The following is a 20,787-nucleotide window of genomic DNA, read 5'->3' on the forward strand; positions in this document are numbered from 1 at the left end:
CTTCTACTTCTTTTCCCCTCCTTTTTCCCCTTCCCACTCTCCATATCCAGATGGATTTAGCCAGGAGTGGAAGACCCTGATAATCTAATAACATTGTCTCTGATCCCATAGCAATTAAGAAAGCAACTTCACACACCCCCTTCAACAGACATCATACCTCCACATAACCCCTTCCCCCTGCAGACCAGGTCAGCGTTGTGGAGGTTAATCCCACTGACACCAGGGGTTGGGACTCCTAATCTTTAAGGTCCCCTAAGGGGATAGGGGGAGGAGCTGATGGATTCATCTGTCTCAGTTTTTCCCAAATCTCCTCTTGCTTCACCCCCTTTTCCTGAAGGATTTTCTTCATCTTGGCAAGTAAAACTCCTGTGGGCTGACTATCTAGCTCTCCTTCATTCACCCCCTGGCTTATTAAATATCTCCAAATTGTCCCTCTAGGAATGTATTTCCTCCCCTTTGCCCCCATCCCATCTTTCTTTGCCATACCTTTCCCCTCAGCTCCCATCAGGGTCCCCATGTTCTCCAAGGTAACCATACATTCACCGAGGGGGCGGCCAATTAAAGTAGACCCCAGGCTGATGAAAAACCCTTTGTGCAGCTCGGGAGCACGGCAGGCCAGCACCCCCACGTCCCCCTGCTCCACGTTCACCCCAAAGATGTCGAAGTCACGGGTCACTGGTTTCTCCCGTTGCTTTAACACCCGGAGTAAGACATTCCCACACACGTAGGCTGACGCCTCCTGGACATCTCTCCAGGGCGCCCCCTCCATGTTATCTTTGAGAGGCTCGTACTCTCCCAAATTTCTGATCACCAGCCTTAAGATCTCCCCCCCCAACACCTCATCGGCAGGCAGGGCTCTGATAACAGCCCCGACCTTGGGCCATGACAGCCCAATGGCGGTCACCAGCTGCTTTGCCGCCTCGTGCGTGAAGGGAGTGCACTGCTCCAAGGTCCACATTCGGTTTACCCACACAGGCCACCCCTCCTTCCGTTTCTTCCACACCTTCTCTTTCCTGGACATATCCCCCTCTCCCTGGCCTTTATCTCCCTCCACCGGCTTTAGTTTCCTAGTGCCCGCAGCACCCACTCCTTGCGCCAACAACTCTTTCTTTTCCTCCAAACTCCAGCTGTCGCCATCCCACATCTCCGGGTCCCAGTTGGCCTTCCTGAGAGCCGCCACCATCGTCTGATCCAAACCCTTTCCCAGCGACAGCAGGGTGCCCAAGCACTGCACTTTGCTTCTCAGCTGGGCGTTCTCGACCGCCTCAGCCCTCAGCTCTTCCCTCAGCTTGCGCAGCTCCTCGGCCTGCTCGCTCAGCAGCGAGCTCTCACACCGCAGCGCCAGGATCTCGTTGCGAGCCACCTGCAGATTGTTTTGCAGGTTCTGGATACACTGCTCCTTCTCTTCCACCGCTGCCTGCAAGACCCGGGCCAGATCGAACAACAGCCACTGCAGGGCCGAGCACTTCTTCTCCCCCTTGGGGTGGCAGGCGGACACATAATTCTGCCACTGCCTCTCCGCAGCTCTCAGGGTGGGCTCCTGTCCGATGACCTTACAGTCCCACGGGTCTCCCCCGTGCTCCAGCATGGCCTGGACCAGCACACCCCTCTCCTCCCGGCTGGGGGAGCTTTCCGGCTCCTCTTTCTCCCGCGATTTCCCTCCCCTCGTTAGCCAGGACATCTTAACGCCAGCCAGCCCGGGCGGGGTAGCCTCGGGTAAGCCCACGCGTGCCACCCCCCGGGGCTCTCCCTCTTCAGATCCGGCGCCCAAGGCGCAGCTGAGGCAAAACGGGCCGTCCGCCGACTAACGGACGCGGCAGCGGGGCACCCCTCACGCTGCCGCCCCCCCCCCGCCCCTCCCCGCGACCTGGTGGTGGCTCCGGCCAGCTGCCCCGCGCGACGCCTCCGGCCTCCGGGCGGGCAGAGGCGGCCCCGCCGCGGGGCCAGCTTTTATACCCGCCCCCCGCTCCCGGTGTCGCGCCCCCTGCGCGCCGCCCCCCCACGGGCCCCGCCGCCCGGCCCCCGCCCCCCGCCGCAGGACCCAGCGTGGCGACGTCCCCGCCCCTGGCCGGGGACGGGCGGGGCGCCCCGACGGGCGGGTCTCCCGGCGCCGCCGCCCCGCCCCTCGCCCCGCCCCTGGGCCAGGCGGATGGCCGCGGCGCTGCGCAGCGCTCGTCGCTTCCTGCCGCCGCTGCTGCTGCCAGCGGGGGCCCCGGCCCCGGCCCCGGCCCGGCTCGGCGCCCTGGGCGCTGCCATGCAGCAGCCCGCCGGTCTCCCGGCGCGGCCGGGCGGCCCCGAGGGCGGCGCGCGGGCAGGCGGCGGGGGCTGGCTGGGCGCGCTGCGCTTCGACAACCTGGCGCTGCGGTCGCTGCCGGTGGACGCCTCGGAGGACGGCGGGCCGCGGGCCGTGCCCGGCGCCTGCTTCTCCCGGGTGCGGCCCAGCCCGCTGCAGAGCCCGCGGCTGGTGGCCATGTCGCTGCCGGCGCTGGCGCTGCTGGGGCTGGAGGCGCCCGCGGCCGAGCGGGAGGCGGCGGAGGCCGAGGCGGCGCAGTACTTCAGCGGGAACCGGCTGCTGGCGGGCTCGGAGCCGGCGGCGCACTGCTACTGCGGCCACCAGTTCGGCAGCTTCGCGGGGCAGCTGGGCGACGGCGCCGCCATGTACCTGGGCGAGGTGCTGGGCCCGCGGGGCGAGCGCTGGGAGATCCAGCTCAAGGGCGCCGGCCTCACCCCCTTCTCCCGGTAAGGCCCCGCGGGGCGCCCCGGCCCGGGGGGAAGCAGCGGGGAGGGGCGGTGGCAGAACAGCCCGGTGAAGGGAGGAGCAGCACCCGGTGCCCCCACGCGAACCCCCCCCGCGGCGTGGCGAGCTCGCTGCGCGGGGGTGACCGGAGACGGGCTGCCCCGCCCGCTAATGGCATTAGCGAGGTGCTCTTCCAGCTGGCTTTGCGCTGAGCGTCATTCCCCGAGGCAGAGGTCATCTCTGAAGCCCTCGTGGGTTTTTTTTATCTTTGCTGCAGCAAGTGTAACGGTTAAATACTAAACCAGAAAGTGGCAACATTTTCCCGTGCAAATTAAGACTGTAACTGCATCTCGTTCAGGCAGTACGTTACATCTGCCCCTGGTTACCCTCTGCTGAGGTTTTTCCGCCTTTCGGAGGGGGGATGCAGACCGTGATGAAAGTGGGGACAGCAGTGTGTCATGGGTACCTGACTGCTCGCTGCCATATGGCCCTATGGCCCACGCGAATGGTATCTAAAATGTGGGTGTTTGGTTTGTTTGTGCTGCTGGTCCTTCTGCCTGCTGCCAGCAGTGCCTTTCCCACATCCTTCCTGGCTGTGGGAGGGAATGGTGAAAAAGCCCCAAAAATGGCATACTGACCAGATTCCTGCAAGGGATGGGATATCATCATTAGTCAGTTTAGCTTGCACTGCTTTAAATCTTTCAGGTCATTTTTCCTACTTGCATTTCCTATATTTTCTGTTCTAGCTGTGCACAGGTTTGGTAGCACCTTAGTTTCATACACGTGGTGCTCTGAAGGCCTTCTTCAGGTCTGTGAAGGTTAGGGAAATCACAGTGAAAATCCCAGATATGGTGGTAGTGCTGTAGTCTGCCCTGGGCATCTTTCCTGCTTGCCTGTGGCATCTGAAGTGGGGCTGAGAACCACCTCTGCCTGTTCTGTTTACTTGATATCTGTTAAATAAGCTAGTTTGCTATCTGCTGTCGGTTCAGTGGTTTTTTTCAAGGCAACTGCCATGTGTGCCCATATTTAACACCTGATTTCTAGATTACTTACCCAGAAAGATCCAAAATATTGCTTTTCAGGAGGCGTAACAGTAGCCATTTTAATAAGAGGAAACAACTGACTTCTTATATAATAAAACTTGTCCAAAACTTTTTAACTTTTTGAAAGACTCTATTGCATCAATAAAAACAGCAGAGTTAATGATTAGAAGGGGTTTGTGTAACTGGAAGGTTTATTTTCTTCTGCTGTGTGTGGTCTTTGTTGCAAGTGTGTTGTGTTGGTCTAGTTGAGCTTTTGGAGGTCCAGCTTTTGTTCTCAGATCTGCCACTGCTTTGTTGTGTGACTGTGGACAGAGCATGTAACTTCTAGGCTTTTGTTTCTCCACTGCTAAGGGGGAGACAGGAGTTACTGCCTTTATAGCCTGAAAACTGCCCGTGTTGTCTTCTTGCAGGCAAGCTGATGGTCGGAAGGTCCTGCGGTCGAGCATACGGGAGTTCCTGTGCAGCGAGGCTATGTTCCACCTAGGAATACCAACAACGAGGGCTGGAACGTGTGTGACATCTGACTCAAAAGTTGTCCGTGACGTATTTTATGATGGGAATCCAAAAAGTGAAAGGTGTACAGTTGTTCTGAGAATAGCTTCTACGTTTATAAGGTAGAAGCCTATTTTGTTGAGTTTTTTTATTCTTTTAAAACCAAGCACAGCAGTCTTTTAAAATACCATTTTAAGTGTATTTCCATAACAACACCGTTTGCGTGTTTTTTGTTCTGGGGCCTTGGAACTCTTTCACCGGGCTGTCGGAAGCTGCTCTTCTCATCCAGCAGATGGGTTGAGCTGGTGCCTTTGCACACAGGCAGATAAACACTAAGGATGCTACACTGGTAGAAAGAAGAACTAAGTTCTGCAGACCTCAGAATAGATTTTTCATGTTTATGCCTGTACAGAATACCTGCTTTTTTTGATGTTGGTAGTAGTGGTGGATTATAGCTCTGCCCTTAATTCCAAAGCTATTCTAGTGTAGTACTGTCAAAGTTTGGCTGTACTTTCCCTGTCTGTATGAGGGTCTGACACAAAACATTAGGAGTTTCAGGAAGTTGCATTGCTTCTTGTAAGGCAACAGAATATTAGAGGAGGGTGAGGCATAGGGAATATGTACATGTATGTGTATGTGCCTATATGCATGTGTGTATATATATATGGAAAAAATCTATCTTACATGCTTGATGTACAGTCTAGTATTTCAAATAAGTCCTATTCCAGTATATTTACTTGGGATAGGAATTTTTCTGTAGAAGTGGTTGTAAGAAACTGTAATGAGCTGGTCTTCACTACTGGCTAGGGTCTTGATCTGTCAGTTTAGTTATATGTGGATGTATGCACTCCCTTGGGTTGAGTCATGGAGCCTCGCTGGGTCCAGTGTAGGAATCTTGCAGGTCTTTTCTCTCAGTCAGTTGAAGGATTAGTGTTAAACTCAAGAGATGATGTGGTGTTCTTAAATGCTTTTACTACTTGTAATGTCAAATGAAGTTAATAGTAGCACATAATACTACAACATGTGTTTATTATTTTAAAACAGATTTGGTTCTTTTGAAATTTTTAAACCTACTGATGAATACACAGGACGCAAGGGTCCCAGTGTTAACCGAAATGATATTCGAATACAGATGCTTGATTATGTGATCAGCACTTTCTATCCAGAAATCCAGGAGGCTTACTCAGACAACAGTATTCAGAGGAATGCCGCTTTCTTCAAAGAGGTAAGAAAGATCAGATTCTCTTCACAAATGCATAGCGGTCATCTTTAGGGTATTTGTCTGTGTCGTGGATGAAGATATTAACATGGTAATGATTTAGCAGCAAATCAAGATTTATTAATGACTAGCAACACTTAATCATTAACTAATTTAAGGATTTGCAAAACATCTCAGTAAAATGTTATGATTAAAATAGCAACTTAATTACAGATTTGAAAATGACAAGATTCACACTAACTTAACTATAAAGTATCCTAAATATATATATATATTTTTATATTCATAAACACAAGATGTACAAACACACAGACAGACAAAAGTATTTAGATCCAGTGAAATACGTATGTACCCACGCTCATGAAAATAACCCAAACACATTGGTGAGAGAGGTGGGTGAAAGAGAAGTAGCCCAAAGTCAAAATTTCCCTCTTCTCGAGTTTAGAGTAAAAACAGTGCATAGGCATTCAAAAATGGGCAATAATTGAGACTCGAGGGGTTCGATTTTGCCCTGGCCTTCCGTCAGCTTTAACATCAGACGATACCCGGAGGAGTTGATACCTGAGAGGTGTCCCAGATCAGGGGAGATGCTGGTCCCAGGCCTGCTGCAATCCAGGAGAGCTCAAAGGGTCTCACTTGGGTCGCTGTTTATAGGGTCCGAGATAATTGACTTTCACTGGGTACTTTTCACTCTGGCCCAGCTCGAACAATGAAGTATTCTGGTGTCTTCCACCAGTTGCACAGGCCAAGAACTTGATGGATGTGCAGTTCCGTTATTCTCCCTCGGCTGTGTCCCAGGTACAGATGTACCAGGCTGTCAGGAGGTGATGGACTGTTATAACCATTCCCAAGTGATAGGGAAAGCAGGAGCCAGGCTCATCACAGGGGCGCCTTCACGCTCTGGTTCACTGCCATTTGCAGTCCATACCTCCCTAGATTGGTATGTGGCCCAGGACGGGATTGGAATCACTCCAAGCACTGAGCGACCTAGCAAGGAGTAGAGGGGAGGAATTGCAGCACCACAATATGCAAGCACAGATGGCTGGAGTCGGTTAATACCTTGTATCATCCAATTGCTTGAACTATTCTTTTCTTTGAAGAAAACCCTCTCAATAGAACTGCTTATTGATGAAAGCAACGTTGATATTGATCAAACTGATGAAAGCATTTTAAGCTTTTTAACAGTAAATCATGATTTCTCTGCTCTGGGAGAGCTTCCCAAGACTTGCCTCCATTTGCTGTCTTAGACTGTGAGGAGGAATTCTGGCCCTGACTGTCAGACGATGAGTTGAGTGAAGGTATCGAGACCTCACTTGCAAGGCATCATCTTGTAAAATACAGAGAACATTGAGTCATTTCAGGTCTCTCATTTTACAAATTACGAACAGGAATGTTGACTGCAAATCACTTTAACTTTAGGCTGTAGAATCGAAATGTTTAAAGACAGTCAAGCACTGCGAGGGCTTGCTTGAGGAAGTTGCAAAACCTCCAGCTTTGGGAATGGTAAGATAGGTGAGATAAATATGTCTTTAGACGTGGTACAGTATCAGGTCATTTGGCAGTGGCCCAGAGGAGAGGCTGGGTGATTTCTGAGACCCATTTTGAACTCGTTTTCAATTACTGTATAAAGTTAGACCTTAACAATTACTGGAGATCCATAATAAAAATCAGAACCATAACATTAATAAATGTAGAATTGCTATATTTCTCTTTGAAGTAAAACATAGCTAAATTAATTGGTATCTACACTTTGTCTTCTGAATATACCTTTTGCCTCACTGTTGTTACTGTATTGCTATTTTTGACGTTGAATTTCTATTACTATATATCTTTGTCTCAGTGAGCAAAGAAGGAATTTGGGGTAAGGGAATAAGCTGCTTCTCTTTGAGTTTTAGTGATTAGTATATAGTAATGCTACCCTTGCAGAAGGGATCCAGTTTGAAAGTACTGGAGAGCTATAGTAAAGGCTCTGATTTGTATCACCTGAAGTTCAAATTATGTTACAACCCAAATAAGAATGTTGTAACTAGCCAGTAAACAGAATAATTAAAAAATACCACAGTCTAATATACTTGGCTGGTCTACATAAAAGCAGTTGTGGTGCTTTGAAATCTGAAATGATCTGGTAGGGAGTGAGGGAGTGGCTGCAACATGATTCATGTTCATAACAGACCAATAAGAGGTCAAAAGGCAGGCTTAAAATCTGACATTCTCTCTCTCTTTTTTAATAGTGGGGATGTGCTGTCAGCTCAACTCTGACAAGTTTTGTATTTATTTTTGCTCCATGGAAGAAATGGAGGAAAAAAGTACAAGTGATTGGATTTGACAGCACTGTCTAGAAAGCAAACACCATTATCTGTACTTCTCAAATAATTTGTAGGTGGTGTTTAAATTTAAATGAGCATGTCCTTGAGACAGTGCTCTTTTTTATATATACACCCTACTTGTTTTCTAGTATGGCTAGCAGTAAAAAAAAAGATCAAAAAGAATGAAGGTCAAAGTGAGTGCAAAGCTGTCTCTTTCTAATCAATATACCCATCTTTGTGTGGTGCCCAGGCTTTAAATGCTTTCAGGTGTTCTCATTAGTGGATTTCTTTTTTACCAGAACACCGGCAGTGTGTGATGCATTCACACAAACACATCTAGCAGTCATGAATTGCCTTAGTGCTCAAGTGCTTTCATCCCAACCCTGTTGGCCAGGCTTTTTTTAAAGTTTTTACCATCTTCCTGACACAGAGCCATTGTACAGGGTGTCTCCCCCTTACTGGCTTATGGTATGCCAGCAATCAGTTTTGGACATGTGTAGCTGGCTGCCAACTGCCCCATGAAGTAGCATTCAGGAAAAATGGTTAAAGTAACTAACACAAGAATATTGTAAAAAGCAGAAGCATGCATCATTTGTGGTTTTTACTATCTGTCAGATTATCCCAGGGCAAGACTTTTCTAATTTTTCTTCCTTACCTGACTGTACATGTTTAAAAAAAGGAAAATGGAAAAATTTGGAGTTTAAAGGCAGAGGCATAAAACTAACATTTCCTCTGTTAACTAGGTCATTTTTTAAACCTTAATAAAATACACTGCAGCTTGGAGAGAATAGTTGCCTTAAAATTCTGCACATTGATAGCTATTTGAGAAGATGAGTGATTTTTTTAGCTATGAAAACAGTTTGCTTTAGAAGTTTTAGCTAATGGCTACATTGAACTTTTATTTACAGCAATTCAGTAAAGTATTTAGAAATGCCTAAGTTTATTTAAAAGGTTAGCTTCCTGAATTTTAGATTTCATAGGGCATATCTAGTTGTAGTTGGCAAGTGGGCGAATTTAATTAAATAACTAGAACTATTTTAATATGTGACACTTTATTTGAAGAATGGGGCACATGTGGTGGTTTCAGTCAGGGATTCCATAACAATAACTCTCAGTTAAGCAATGGAAAAACTCTGGTGAAACATGTGATCAGTGAAAAATTGCATTTAAATAAAATTGTCATTTTTGGAATATTTTATATTGTAGCTCTCAATAAATTGAGGGAAGTGCTTATCAGTGCTAAAACTTGTTATCAGGGAATAATTTTTTGTGTAAACCACTTAACCTTTCTGTAAATCACTCCTACATACCAGGTAAACCAAAAGACTATCTTTACATTGGGCTTTGTTTCATAGAGTTAATTTTATTTCTTAGACTGTTTTCTCCTGCCTGTAGTTAAAGGGTCTTTAAAATTAGTAGTAAGCAAAAGAATGTATTTGTATAATGACTAGAGTAGTATGCAAGTTTGGTGTCAAACAGTCTACCTTATTTCAGCATTCGGTCTCCAGTACATTTTAAAGCTGTACAATTGACTTGCAAGTCAAGCATGAAAAGAAAGAAGAGGAGGCAAACAGAAATGGTAGACTGAGAAACAGGGCAGTTATTAACAGGAGAAGGGAGACAAACTGTCCTGAAGATATTTGTGTGTATGACATACTGCCAGCACCTGCTTCCCTTAGAGCTGTAGAAATGTCAGTTCAGACTAGGAAATGCTTGGAAATACATGAATGTATTGGAAATACGTTGTGTTAAAAAATGAAAACAAAAATCTCTTTTAGATAACAAAACGGACAGCGAGATTGGTTGCTGAATGGCAGTGTGTTGGGTTTTGCCATGGTGTGCTGAATACAGATAACATGAGCATAGTTGGACTAACCATTGACTACGGCCCCTTTGGATTTATGGACAGGTCAGTGTGGCATAATTATTTGAAACGTGCATATGTATTTGCTATGTAGAACAGTCCAGATGTTCACAACTGCTTTAATATTTAAACTCTAAAGCAGATTTATGAACCCTCTGTGGCAAAATAGATTGTTAGTTTTAGTCGTCCTGTACTACTACTTTCCAACTTCTTAACAATTGTGTTCACAACATTTGTAACTGCTAGACTGTTCTTGTAGCCTGTGGGGTTTCTCAGTGTTTGACAGGGCAAGAAAATATCTAATGGGGTAACTTTGGGAAAAGAATCAAGGAGTGTTCCCTTTTGAATTTTTAAAGTTTCCTGGAGAAGACTAAAATAATAAAAATTAACATTTCTCACTGTATTGGTGTCCAGATAACTAGAAGAATGCTAACTATTTCTCCATTTGTAGATATGACCCTGAGCACATTTGCAATGGTTCTGATAATACAGGGCGCTATGCTTACAACAAGCAGCCAGAGATTTGCAAGTGGAACCTGGGGAAACTTGCTGAAGCTTTAGTTCCAGAGCTGCCCTTGGAAATAAGTGAACTCATTCTGGAAGAGGAATATGATGCAGAATTTGAGAAACATTATTTGCAGAAGATGAGGAAGAAACTAGGCCTAATCCAGCTGGAATTAGAAGAAGATAGTAAACTGGTGTCTGAACTCCTTGAAACCATGCATCTCACAGGTTGGTGAAGAGCACAGAAGGTTATTATTTAAGAGCCCATCAGTATCTATAATCAAACCAAAATGTAGTTTATACCTTGACTTTACAAGAAAGCAGGCTGGTGCAACTACATTGTCATCTGAGAGAAGGACCCAAGACTGAAAAATAATTACCTTCTTGTGAACTGTGGGGCAGCTGTTGCCTTATACAGGGCTCCCCCAGTCTCACATTTGCACCCTCAGTGAGGGAGCAGTTTATTTGCCTCTTCAGAGTGGTGACCTGTACTACTGCGGGGGGAGTTGGCAAGGACGTGTGGGACCTGTTTTCCTACTGATTTATTAGTTGCATTACTCATAGAATTCACTTTTTCAGGTGGAGACTTCACAAATATTTTCTACTTACTGAGTTCATTCTCAGTAGGCTCTGATCCTTCAAAACTGGAAGATTTCTTAGAAGACCTTACAAGTCAGTGTGCTTCTGTGGAAGAACTGAAAGTTGCTTTCAAACCGCAGATGGATCCAAGGTAGTACTCTTCTCTACTTAAATGCTTTTAGCCTGTGCTTTTAGTTTCATTATAACCAAAATGAACTCTGCATGTAATGTAATATTTGACTAATTTTAAATTTGGAAGTTTCACTGTTAAGTAGATGCATCATGACCTACAGCAGTGCAAATTCTGATGTGTTTTGTGACTGGCAAATGCTCAGCAGTGACTTGCAGCAGTTGGCTCTTGGGCTAAATTTGTCTGAGGTTTCGTTTGGTCCTTTTATTCTTTTTTTGTCCACTGTCTCTGCTGACTAAGGCCATGAGAGTGCCAGATAGTGAAGTGATACAGAAATATTTTATAGAAGAAATGGATTTGAACAATAATGCTACTGTGTTCTGCCAGTGTACTGTCAGCAAATGATCACTTTCAGCCACTGATGTTCTGAGCTAAGTATAACCCAAATACAGACTTTAGGGTCTGAAAACTGTGTGGTGCTGTCCACGTCCCGTTCGATGGGCCATGTTCTGCAGTCCAGCTGCTCAGAGCATGGAAAAATAGCTTTGTTCAACTGCTGCTTTTAACAGTGATTGCAGCAGTTTTTCACTTTTTGGAGCAGTGGAAAATGGAATGTGTGACCCATTATGACCTGTTAATTTGTCTTTTTTTTTTCCTAGCATCTTCCCAGATATTAAAAAATTTAAAGTGGGAGTATTTGGGGTACATTTTTTCGTCTCTCTCTTTGTTTTAATAAGGTTCCATGAAGGTAATGAACCTACCAAATTCTTCAGCTTTTTCTGTGTGTTGATATCACACTCAACAACTTGCAGAAAACAGGGAGTTGAGAAAATGGACTGGTGTGAAACTTGTTCATACAAGTTTGGTATTACGCCAAGATGGTTGGCTGTAGCCATTTATCATATTACTGGTTATTTAAGTTTTTGTGCTGATACCCTAAAACAAAAGGGAAATAAATTAAGGTGGTGAGTACTGCTTATTTAGTTCCAGGTTTCAGCTACTTTGAAATTGTAAGCAGATGTCATTCAGTGTGAATATAGCTCATGTGACAGCGATGAAACAGTATTTTTTTTAAACACTGCATTCAGGCTTAGAGGAATATGAAAAGTAGCTATAAATTATCATGATATGGATGTAAAACTTTGGAGGGGAATAGTACTGTGTTAAAGTGAGTGCATAACTGATTTTTTTTTTTTTTTGTCACAGCACTTGGATATCATAGAACTGGGCATGTCAGATGTGTAAATCGGGTTTGGATGGTACTTTATTTAAACTCAAAAATCAAAGTACCTAGCTTATCTCTGCTTGCTAAAAGTAGGAAAATATAATCTGATATAATGAGTTGTCTGTTCTGAGGCTGGGGAATGATGTTTCTTTTCTCCTCTGTTTATAAATGCATTCATAGAAGGAAATAAAAATACTTAGTGTCTTTTTATATGCTTCAACTTACACTCTCTGTTTTTTTATTTTACTTTATGCTGTAGTGCAGTTATTAATCCAGGAAAAGTAAGTTAGCTAGCATGGTATTGAAAAATAAGGTGAAGCTATTGTACAGTACCAGCTAACACAGTCAAATGGAAAAAGATACAATCCTAGTCAAACTTTTGCAGCAAAATAGCTGGATATTGTTAGGAATTTATTACCACAAAGTAGTTCTCATTCTGTGATTTAGACTGGCTAGTTAAAAAGATTTAAATAAACTGTTGTCTCATATGACTTAAATGAGGTATCTTTCCCCATATCATCTGGATTTTTATTAGTACTGGTAAAATTAGTAGGCGTTAGATCTTTATTCTGCATACTGTTACAGTATTATTGTTAGGAAAAGAAATTTAAAAAACCCCTAAACCTATGGAGTCTGTATTATCCTGATACCTAAGTGAGATCAAATTCCTTATTCCAAATTACTTTCAAAGTTCCAAGGGTATTTTGATGAGAATTGCACATCTAAACCCAACTGGTAATTATGAAAATCTGCTGTCTGCACTCTCTGTACCACAGGAATGTGAATTAAACACACTGAAGAAGGGGGAAGGAACAGTAAAATTAGCATAATTTGTAGTAAAAAATTGTTCTCTTGATTATGAAGTACTGTTATTTCACATCTCTAGTGAAATCACAGGTTATTATGAATGTTTTCATATCTACTTTATGGTTGCAAAAAGATGGTTCTTGATGGGCAGCTCAACTTTAATGTGTTTGTTCCTTTCGTTCCCAGGCAACTGTCAATGATGCTAATGTTGGCTCAGTCGAATCCTCAGCTGTTTGCATTAATTGGAACAAAAGCTAATATAAATAAAGAGTTAGAACGCATTGAACAGTTCTCTAAACTGCAGCAGTTGACAGCAGCTGATTTACTCAGCAGAAATAAAAGACACTGGAAAGAATGGCTGGAGAAATACAGGTAAGGCTTCTCAGTATTCATAGCAGTGTATTTTATTTCTGCATTTTATTTGAGAACAATGTGCCTCTCTCACGAAAGACACCCTGCCTCAAAGTATATAGATTGGCAGGGATGTGGGGGGGCACGCAGCTTGGAATATTAGCTACTGCCAAGAGCAGTATCTGTGTTGCTGTGAAAGTTCAAGGGCATCTTTGTATTTTGTTTACTAGATTTTGGGGAGGGTCAGGGGTATAGAAATCACTTAGCATCAAATCTAGTATTAAAAGTGCTTCAAGAAGTTCAAGTTGATGTTGATTCTAGCAGAGACTAATTTCAGTCATGAGCTTTTAAGTGCCCAGTAACTACAATTGATTGACCTCTAAGCTTTTTATCCTTTTAATTTTTTTTTCTGAAAGAAAAATCTATGTATTGATATAGAAAGTAGAAGTATTCTTAAAGTGTAACTGTAAAAGAAATCATGGGCAGGAAAACAATGTCTAGACTATTCTAACAGGCATAACTTAAAAGCCTAAAAGCATAGTGTTAGCAAGAGATTTTTTTAATATAGAAAACCCCTTAGTAAAGCATTAGTTTTTTCTGCTGTGTGGATTAGGTTAGGACTCCTTCCTCACCTGGCTGCCTGTGATACTGTTCTCCAGTGGGGCCTGGGAGTTGTAGCAAGTATTCCTGCTAAAAGGTAGATGAAGCTACCTCAGCTGTATTGCATCCCTTTACTTTTATCCGAACATCAGAACCTTTAACCAATAAACAAGTGTAGAAATACTTACAAGACAAGATCTGAATGTGATAGCTTTTGCAGAGCAGTGCAGAACAGCCTGTGCACCAATGTCTCAGTCTGACTTTTCAGAATATATGCAAGGTGTGCCACTTCCTCGAGCCTCGTCAGGACCTGCTGATGGTCTGTAATGCTGCTTTTAAATGAAGTGACATTTTGTATTCTATTGTCGTGCTGCATTTTATAAACGGAGAGGATTATAGATGATGTAATATTTGTTAAGGAACTGCAAACTAAGGATCTCAAGGCAGGGAAACCTGTTAGCTTGTAATTCTTGATCCAAACCAGTGATTTTCGCTTCCTTAATTTCAGAGTCCGTTTGCAAAAAGAAATAGAAAGTGTTAGTGATGCTGATGCCTGGAACACTGATCGTGTGAAGGTTATGAATTCAAACAATCCAAAATATATCTTGAGAAATTATATTGCCCAGAATGCCATAGAAGCAGCTGAAAATGGGGATTTCTCAGAGGTACGCTATTACTACTTACTATCTCTCGGTTTGGGTGGATGTGTAGCAGTGCTGTTGATGACTGACATTATGCTAGGTGAGATTCATTCTGGTATCTCGGGCAGTAAGGGCATTGGGAATTTACTGTTCAGAAGCTCTGTATTATTTCTGAGGTAGCTGTGATTTTAATGACTGCAGGACAAAGAAAGGAATTGAAAATCTAAATCTGAACTCCACCAGCTTTTGTAGGCTGATCCCAGGACAAGATTCTTACCCCTGCTTTTACTGTCTCCAGAATGGTGTTTACCTTGGGAGGCAGCTGGGGATTAATTTATGCTTGTTCCTTGCTGTGCTAAGTGTTATATTTTAAAACTTACGGCTTTCACCTGTGGAGTTCATCGCATAGACTGTTACATGCAGAATAGGGGAAAATTTAATTTATTTTGAGAAATGGCATAAGAACCTGTATTTGATACTTGCATTTCAAGTTATTTGAGCTTGAGTTCCATACAGATACAAACTCAACCAGTTATGATTTTACAGTTTTCAGCTTACTTGATATGCATATTTTTCATATATTTAATATTTGGCTTGTCTGGAATTTATGTATTAAATACAATCATAAATAAAATCAATCATTGTTTAATGTGAGGTTTTTCTCTACATCATTTTGCCTTTATTTTCAAAGTTCTCATAACCATGCTGTGTTTTCTCTCTAGGTGAGAAATGTTCTGAAACTCTTGGAGAATCCATTTCAAGAAGCTGAATGTTTCAGGGAGGTGAAGGAAGATGTGGAAGAGGAGGGAGCAACTGCTACTGCACCTGCTTGTGCTCAGGAGACCAGAAGCAGACTATCATATTGCAGTAAACCTCCGCTGTGGGCTTCAGAGCTCTGTGTCACATGATCTTCATAACTGCCTTGTTTTGTTTTTTGCTGTAAACTGAAGACTGATCCTCCTTCAGCAGTGAAGAATTCAGCAAGGCAAACATCAAAGTGCTATTAAGTTACAGAAACAACCCTACATTTGGATGCATCTGCAACTCTCTTCACCTGTGCTTAATTTGAAGCAATTGTGGAACAAACCAATGACAATCAACAGTCTGTATACATCAGTGATTTAAATGTTTTGAGACTGAAAGTCTTTCCTTTTATTCATACTGCATTGCAAGTAGAAAGCAATATTTTATGTTGGGAGAGGCTGAATTTTGAACATCCAAATGGAGTTGTTACGTGAAGACAAAAATAGCAAGTCAGGAGTCTGATCTGTTTTTGTCTGATGTCTTAACTAATAGTACTTCTAACATTTATTTACTGCTTTGTCTATGCAGGGACTTCTAGTCCTCTTTAATGGAGGAATAGATTCAGTGTTGCTTGTTTGAAGCTATGTTTCATTCAATTAAGTAGTTCATTTCTTGTGAACCTTCAGATTGATATTTAATCACTGTCTATTTTCAGAGAATTTGTGCAGGCTAGGGTTTGGGGGGAACAATTGAATTTTTTTTAAAAAAAATACATTAAGAGCAGAATTAAGGGAGACTATATACATTTGCACTTGAAAATCTTGGTGGTAAAGTTTATGCAGGTTCAGTCTGTTTGCATACAACACATGTAAATATTTACTAAAATCATGGGTGCAGTTTGTAAGCCAGTTGACTTGGACAAGGTGGGTTTGCCAAATCAGTGTGAACCTTAAACTACCCCAGTACTCAAATCCAGGTTCACTGTCTATTTGTGTGCTCTTAACAGAGTCTCCTTATATGAGAAGCGTGCAGGTGGGGTATCTGTTTGTTCACACTGGTCAGTGGGATCCTTCTGTTCTCACTCTGGTCTTGCACCATTTAGTTTGTTTCCATGGTCTTTGAAAAGCTTTATGCTGAAAATTCCCATTTGGGAACATGCTATGTGAGCTTGTGTACAAGATTATAAGAGGATGTGGGAGGAGGATGGGAGCTGACTTTCTTGCAAGTTACTTATTGATAATGTTTCAGTTGAAGTTTCAGGGCAAAGTTGGTTGCCATTACTGCCACATCAGCAGAAAAAAAGTTGTTCCGTAGTTAGTTATTACGTAGCTTTCTGAACTTCTTTCTAAAGGACTCTCTTACTGGTTCAGAAACCTGAAATCTTGGGAAAAGTTTGGTTTAATGCAAAGATTTCTCTTTTCCAAAGAGACCACTGTCTTACACTGTGAGTTTAAGAGTACTCCAGTAAATTCTTCCTCCACCCCTGTGTGAGCTTGCTATTAGCTCAGGTTGAATTGTGCTCTTTTAAGTCTTCCTCAAAATATGTGCTATCGAAAAACAGGGAGAAGAACAGTTGGGCTACTGCTTATCCATCTATACTAATAATCAATTTGTCCTCCTTGCTGCCACAGTAAATAGGTGATGCTTGGAACGTAAACATTCATTCTGTCTTGCCTTCAGCCTGGAGAAACTGATGCTGAATAGTGATTTGTGACAAGCTAGAATCTCTGACAATTCACAGCACTTTTTGTGACATTTTGGAGTCCTTAAAGAAAAGGACAAACTGGAAGGTGTACTTACCTAGTCCATGGAAGAATGGTGAAGTTGAAAGCTGAAGTACCTTGAAGAAGTGGGCAACAAGTAATACTAGCTGGTGCAGCTGGTCATCTTCTAGAATAATCCAGTTTTGTATGGGTTTGAGGCTTCCATTGGGGATTGTCCTTCCTCTGAATTTGGGAGTACTGGAACCAAAGCATTTAATGGAAACTAACAGAAAGTGAATGCTTGGGTAAAAAGGACTGCACTGGGGAAGGAGAGTGTGCTGGCAGTTTGAAAGATACTCCAAACATACCCCTGACAAATTTGCAGAACCAGTCATCTCTTATCATGTGCCTGGTCCAGAAGGAAGTAATGGGGGGGAAGTTGCTCCAAGCTGATCAGCCTAACTTTGCGCTGATTTTGTTTCTCAATTTATATATTTCCTTTTGGGAGGCAGAGGGGAACAGAGTTTTGAAGGAGCTCTGCCCAAGCTTTTGGCTTAACAGAATGGTGTAAAAAATAATGATTTTACACCATACCTAAGGGATCAAGTATTTTTAATGGCATTCTGATATTAACTGGGGGGGTGTTGAGTAGACATCTATTAATAATGGTATAGAGGAGGAGAATGATATTATAACTGTGTATTTGGACATAGGAGAACTTGAATCAACTACCAAATTATTTTGCATATAAAGATACAAATTATTTTGCACCTATAATGTCAAAATCATGGAGCAGGATACTTTGAAATAATTTGCTAGCAATTTTATCCTTAAAAAGGGAAATTGAATTTGAGGAATGAAAATGTGGTGGTGTTTCCTGCTAAATACATTCTTTGTTTACATACAGATGAAGTGCTAGAGGTCTAGAAAGCTTGAAGTAATGAATACAGATCCTTGGTGTGGCTGCTTTAGTGTGCCGCTCAGTAACGTTCTATTTGTAATAGATGTAGTATGTTCACCAACAGGTAGAAATACTAAGAGGGTATTGACATAGTCTGACTGCGCTGACGTTCAACTGCCTGGTTTCTCGGTGCATGCAATAATATCAATGCTTTGTATTTGAAGAAGTGTGATGATCAGAAGCCAAGTGGAATGCTTGTGCTCTTCCAGCACTCTCATTCAAAAGGCGGGTAGTAGTTTCAACTCTGATGATAGTGAGTTTCTTCTGTTCTTGTTCCTGGAGCAGTATGGAAGCAGGAGGTTGTTCTGGACAATTAGATGAAATTTTGTCCAGGTAAGAACTTTTATCTCTTAGCTCAGTTCTTCAGAGATAAGGGAATACACCTTAAACATTTGGGAGTCTAAATACTTGAATCATAAATTGCTTCTTGATTTTTACAGCTTGTATTTGCAATAGGTAAACCTAAAAATAGTATTTCTAATTGGTCAAATATTTTGCTTGTTTAAAAGCCATGGACTTGTGCTCAAAATGAATTGGGGATTCTTCCCATCAACAGCTTTCTGTGGAAACACTTTGATTAGACTCAGTCAGTGGCTATACAGCCTGAACTACCCTTGCGTAAAAGCAAGTGGTACTCACATTATGGAACTGAAATGAGAAGCTCTTGGAGATGTGTCTCTGGATAGTCTCACATGGTAAGTGGGACTCCTCTCATGACTTCGTAAGATTTCACCGTAACTCTGCTTCATGAGCTTGTAAATCTATAATTGCTGAATGTTTTACTGTCAGCTCTCACTTTGGAATGTTTTGTGGTTTTGTTTTTTGTTTTGTTTTGTTTTTTTCCCCAAACAAGTGCTACGGCTTTCTTTGATTCTTTTATTAAAAAAATTAAAAATGCAATTTTAATATTCTTATTCATGCCTATTTCCTGAAAGAGTTTTGCTGTTAATGACACTGTTTGCAGACTTCATTTCTTTAGAAGTATTAGCTCTGTGTTAACATCAGATGGCCAGGTCCTGTCACAGAAACCTCACTTTGTACTTTTGCAGTGTTCTGAGGAGTGAATTACCACAGCTACAGTTGCCTGCCTAGCCAGTGATTTTTGGTAGTATGCTTGGAGCAAGGTAAGGACCGTCACATTTTTCAGAGAAACTTCCCTCTTAGTTGGCCATAAGACCTACACTGACACCTCTTTAATTCCAGTGATTTAAGGAAGAATAAAGCCCACCACCTGATGTCAACAGATACAGGGTGTGATTTTAAACTCTGGTCACAGAAATAGGCCTTTGCGTAGAAAGTGAAGATGCATTTTGTTTAACTTTATTTAAACTGGATTGAGTAGTTTATGCAGAGGTTTTTTTTCTAAAGATCTTGGTGATACAGTGAACAGGACTCTTCGGAGTGGAAAACACCTAGTATAGAGCCTGTTGGATGAGATGGATGCCCTGGCATGCGGCCCTGTTGCACATGAGGAAATTATGTATTGGAATGTAGCAATCTGTAAATTGGTGCTGCAGCATTTGGGGCCTCCTCTTCCTCCTGTAGTCTGAGTGCAGGGGACTCCCCTGCTGTGAGGGCCCAGAGGCTCAGGAAGCAATTGTTGGTGAGGATCACTCTCCACATGCTCCACAGCTGGTTACTGGCAGAGCCAAGGGCCTTATCTAGTCCCACACTTGGCTTTAAATCAAAACCTCATTAATGTTCCATCAGCTGTTTTAACAGATTACTTGTGCTGTTTATGGCTTCCTTGAGCAAAGTTTATGCCTGTTGCTTTGTGGCATTGATGGTGGGGAGTGGGGAGGGGGCAGAGAAAGGAGAAACGTCGGTTTGAAGGGGAGAAATACTGCACTGGCAGCCAGATTAGCAATGGTGTGTACTTGTGCTGAGCCTTGGTGGTGTAGGCAAAAACTGGTTCTGGGCAGAGCAGCACAGACAATATGTGGCATGCATAGGTGAGGCGGAGAGAACTGGGTTTGTTCAGCCTCAGGAGAAGGCTAAGGAGAAATGCCTTGCTGTCTACAGCAGCTACTGGGAGAGTGTAGATAGGTAGAGGCAGGCTCTTCTCACAGTAATAGGATGAGAGGCAATGAACAGAGTTGCAACATGGGAAATTGAATAGGTATAAGGATAATATTTTTTTTCCCCACCATAAAGGCAGCCAAACTTTGAAACAAGTTGCCCAGAGGCATCTTGTAGCCCAGTAGCATCTCAGTCCTTGGTGATCCTCAAAATGTCAGTAGAGCAGGCTGCTCAGGGCCTGGTCTGGGTGGACCTGCGTTGAGCAGGGATGGGGCTAGATGACTGCCAGCCATCCTGGCCAAGCTGTGTGGTTCTGTGAATGTTCTGGGGCTGACCGGCTCAGTGCCATTCAGTGCAGGGGTCTTTACCTTGTGGAGGGTCTCACCCAGGGACACTAGCAGCAGCTTGTTGCCCTCTGGGGCCTTTAATGCTACAGGGGGCTCAGAGGAGTTTGTTACTGGGAGTTCTGCAGGGCTCTTCACCCATACTGTGCTTGGCCACCCAGACTAGTGGGATTTGTTTGTTTGCAGACTAGGTCAGTTCAGAAAGGGGAGAGATTATAGTAGTCTTTGTGAGTAAATTGGAGAAGGGGGTGAAGGCTAGGTGATACCAAAAGTAATGAGTAACTTGTTCTGCTGCTCAGCTGGGAATGTTGAGATGCTTGAGGTAGTTCTGGAGTGTCACCCAGCTCTGGTGTAGTTCACTTTCTCACCTGAATACACATGTGACTCCAGGGTGCTTCAGCTGGGGTAAATCTCTGCACTCCAAAGTGTCTTCTGCATTTCTGTTTACTTGTCTGAGATGGAAGTGGGTTTAGGCCAAACCTGCTGCTTGTCCCTTTGCATGGAGTGCGTCCAAGCAA

General features: G+C 43.3%; 1 protein-coding gene across 2 annotated transcripts; it reads left to right on the top strand.

Moving 5' to 3' along the window:
• Nucleotides 1-2,149: 2,149 nt before the first annotated feature.
• Nucleotides 2,150-18,812, top strand: SELENOO (selenoprotein O). Of its 2 annotated transcripts, none has more exons than XM_074870085.1 (9): nt 2,150-2,739; nt 4,191-4,394; nt 5,317-5,497; nt 9,576-9,706; nt 10,113-10,393; nt 10,745-10,895; nt 13,093-13,278; nt 14,366-14,522; nt 15,221-18,812. In XM_074870085.1, exons 1-9 carry the CDS (start codon nt 2,150-2,152, stop codon nt 15,413-15,415), a joined length of 2,076 nt encoding a protein of 691 aa, XP_074726186.1. In that variant the 3' UTR covers nt 15,416-18,812. The 2 variants fall into 2 exon arrangements, with proteins under 2 accessions (XP_074726186.1, XP_074726188.1); XM_074870087.1 differs by having other exon boundaries at nt 2,221-2,739; nt 4,191-4,355.
• The last annotated feature ends 1,975 nt before the right edge of the window (nt 18,813-20,787 follow it).

This window comes from Strix uralensis, chromosome 5 (assembly GCF_047716275.1).
Source record: "Strix uralensis isolate ZFMK-TIS-50842 chromosome 5, bStrUra1, whole genome shotgun sequence".
Lineage (NCBI taxonomy): Eukaryota > Metazoa > Chordata > Aves > Strigiformes > Strigidae > Strix > Strix uralensis.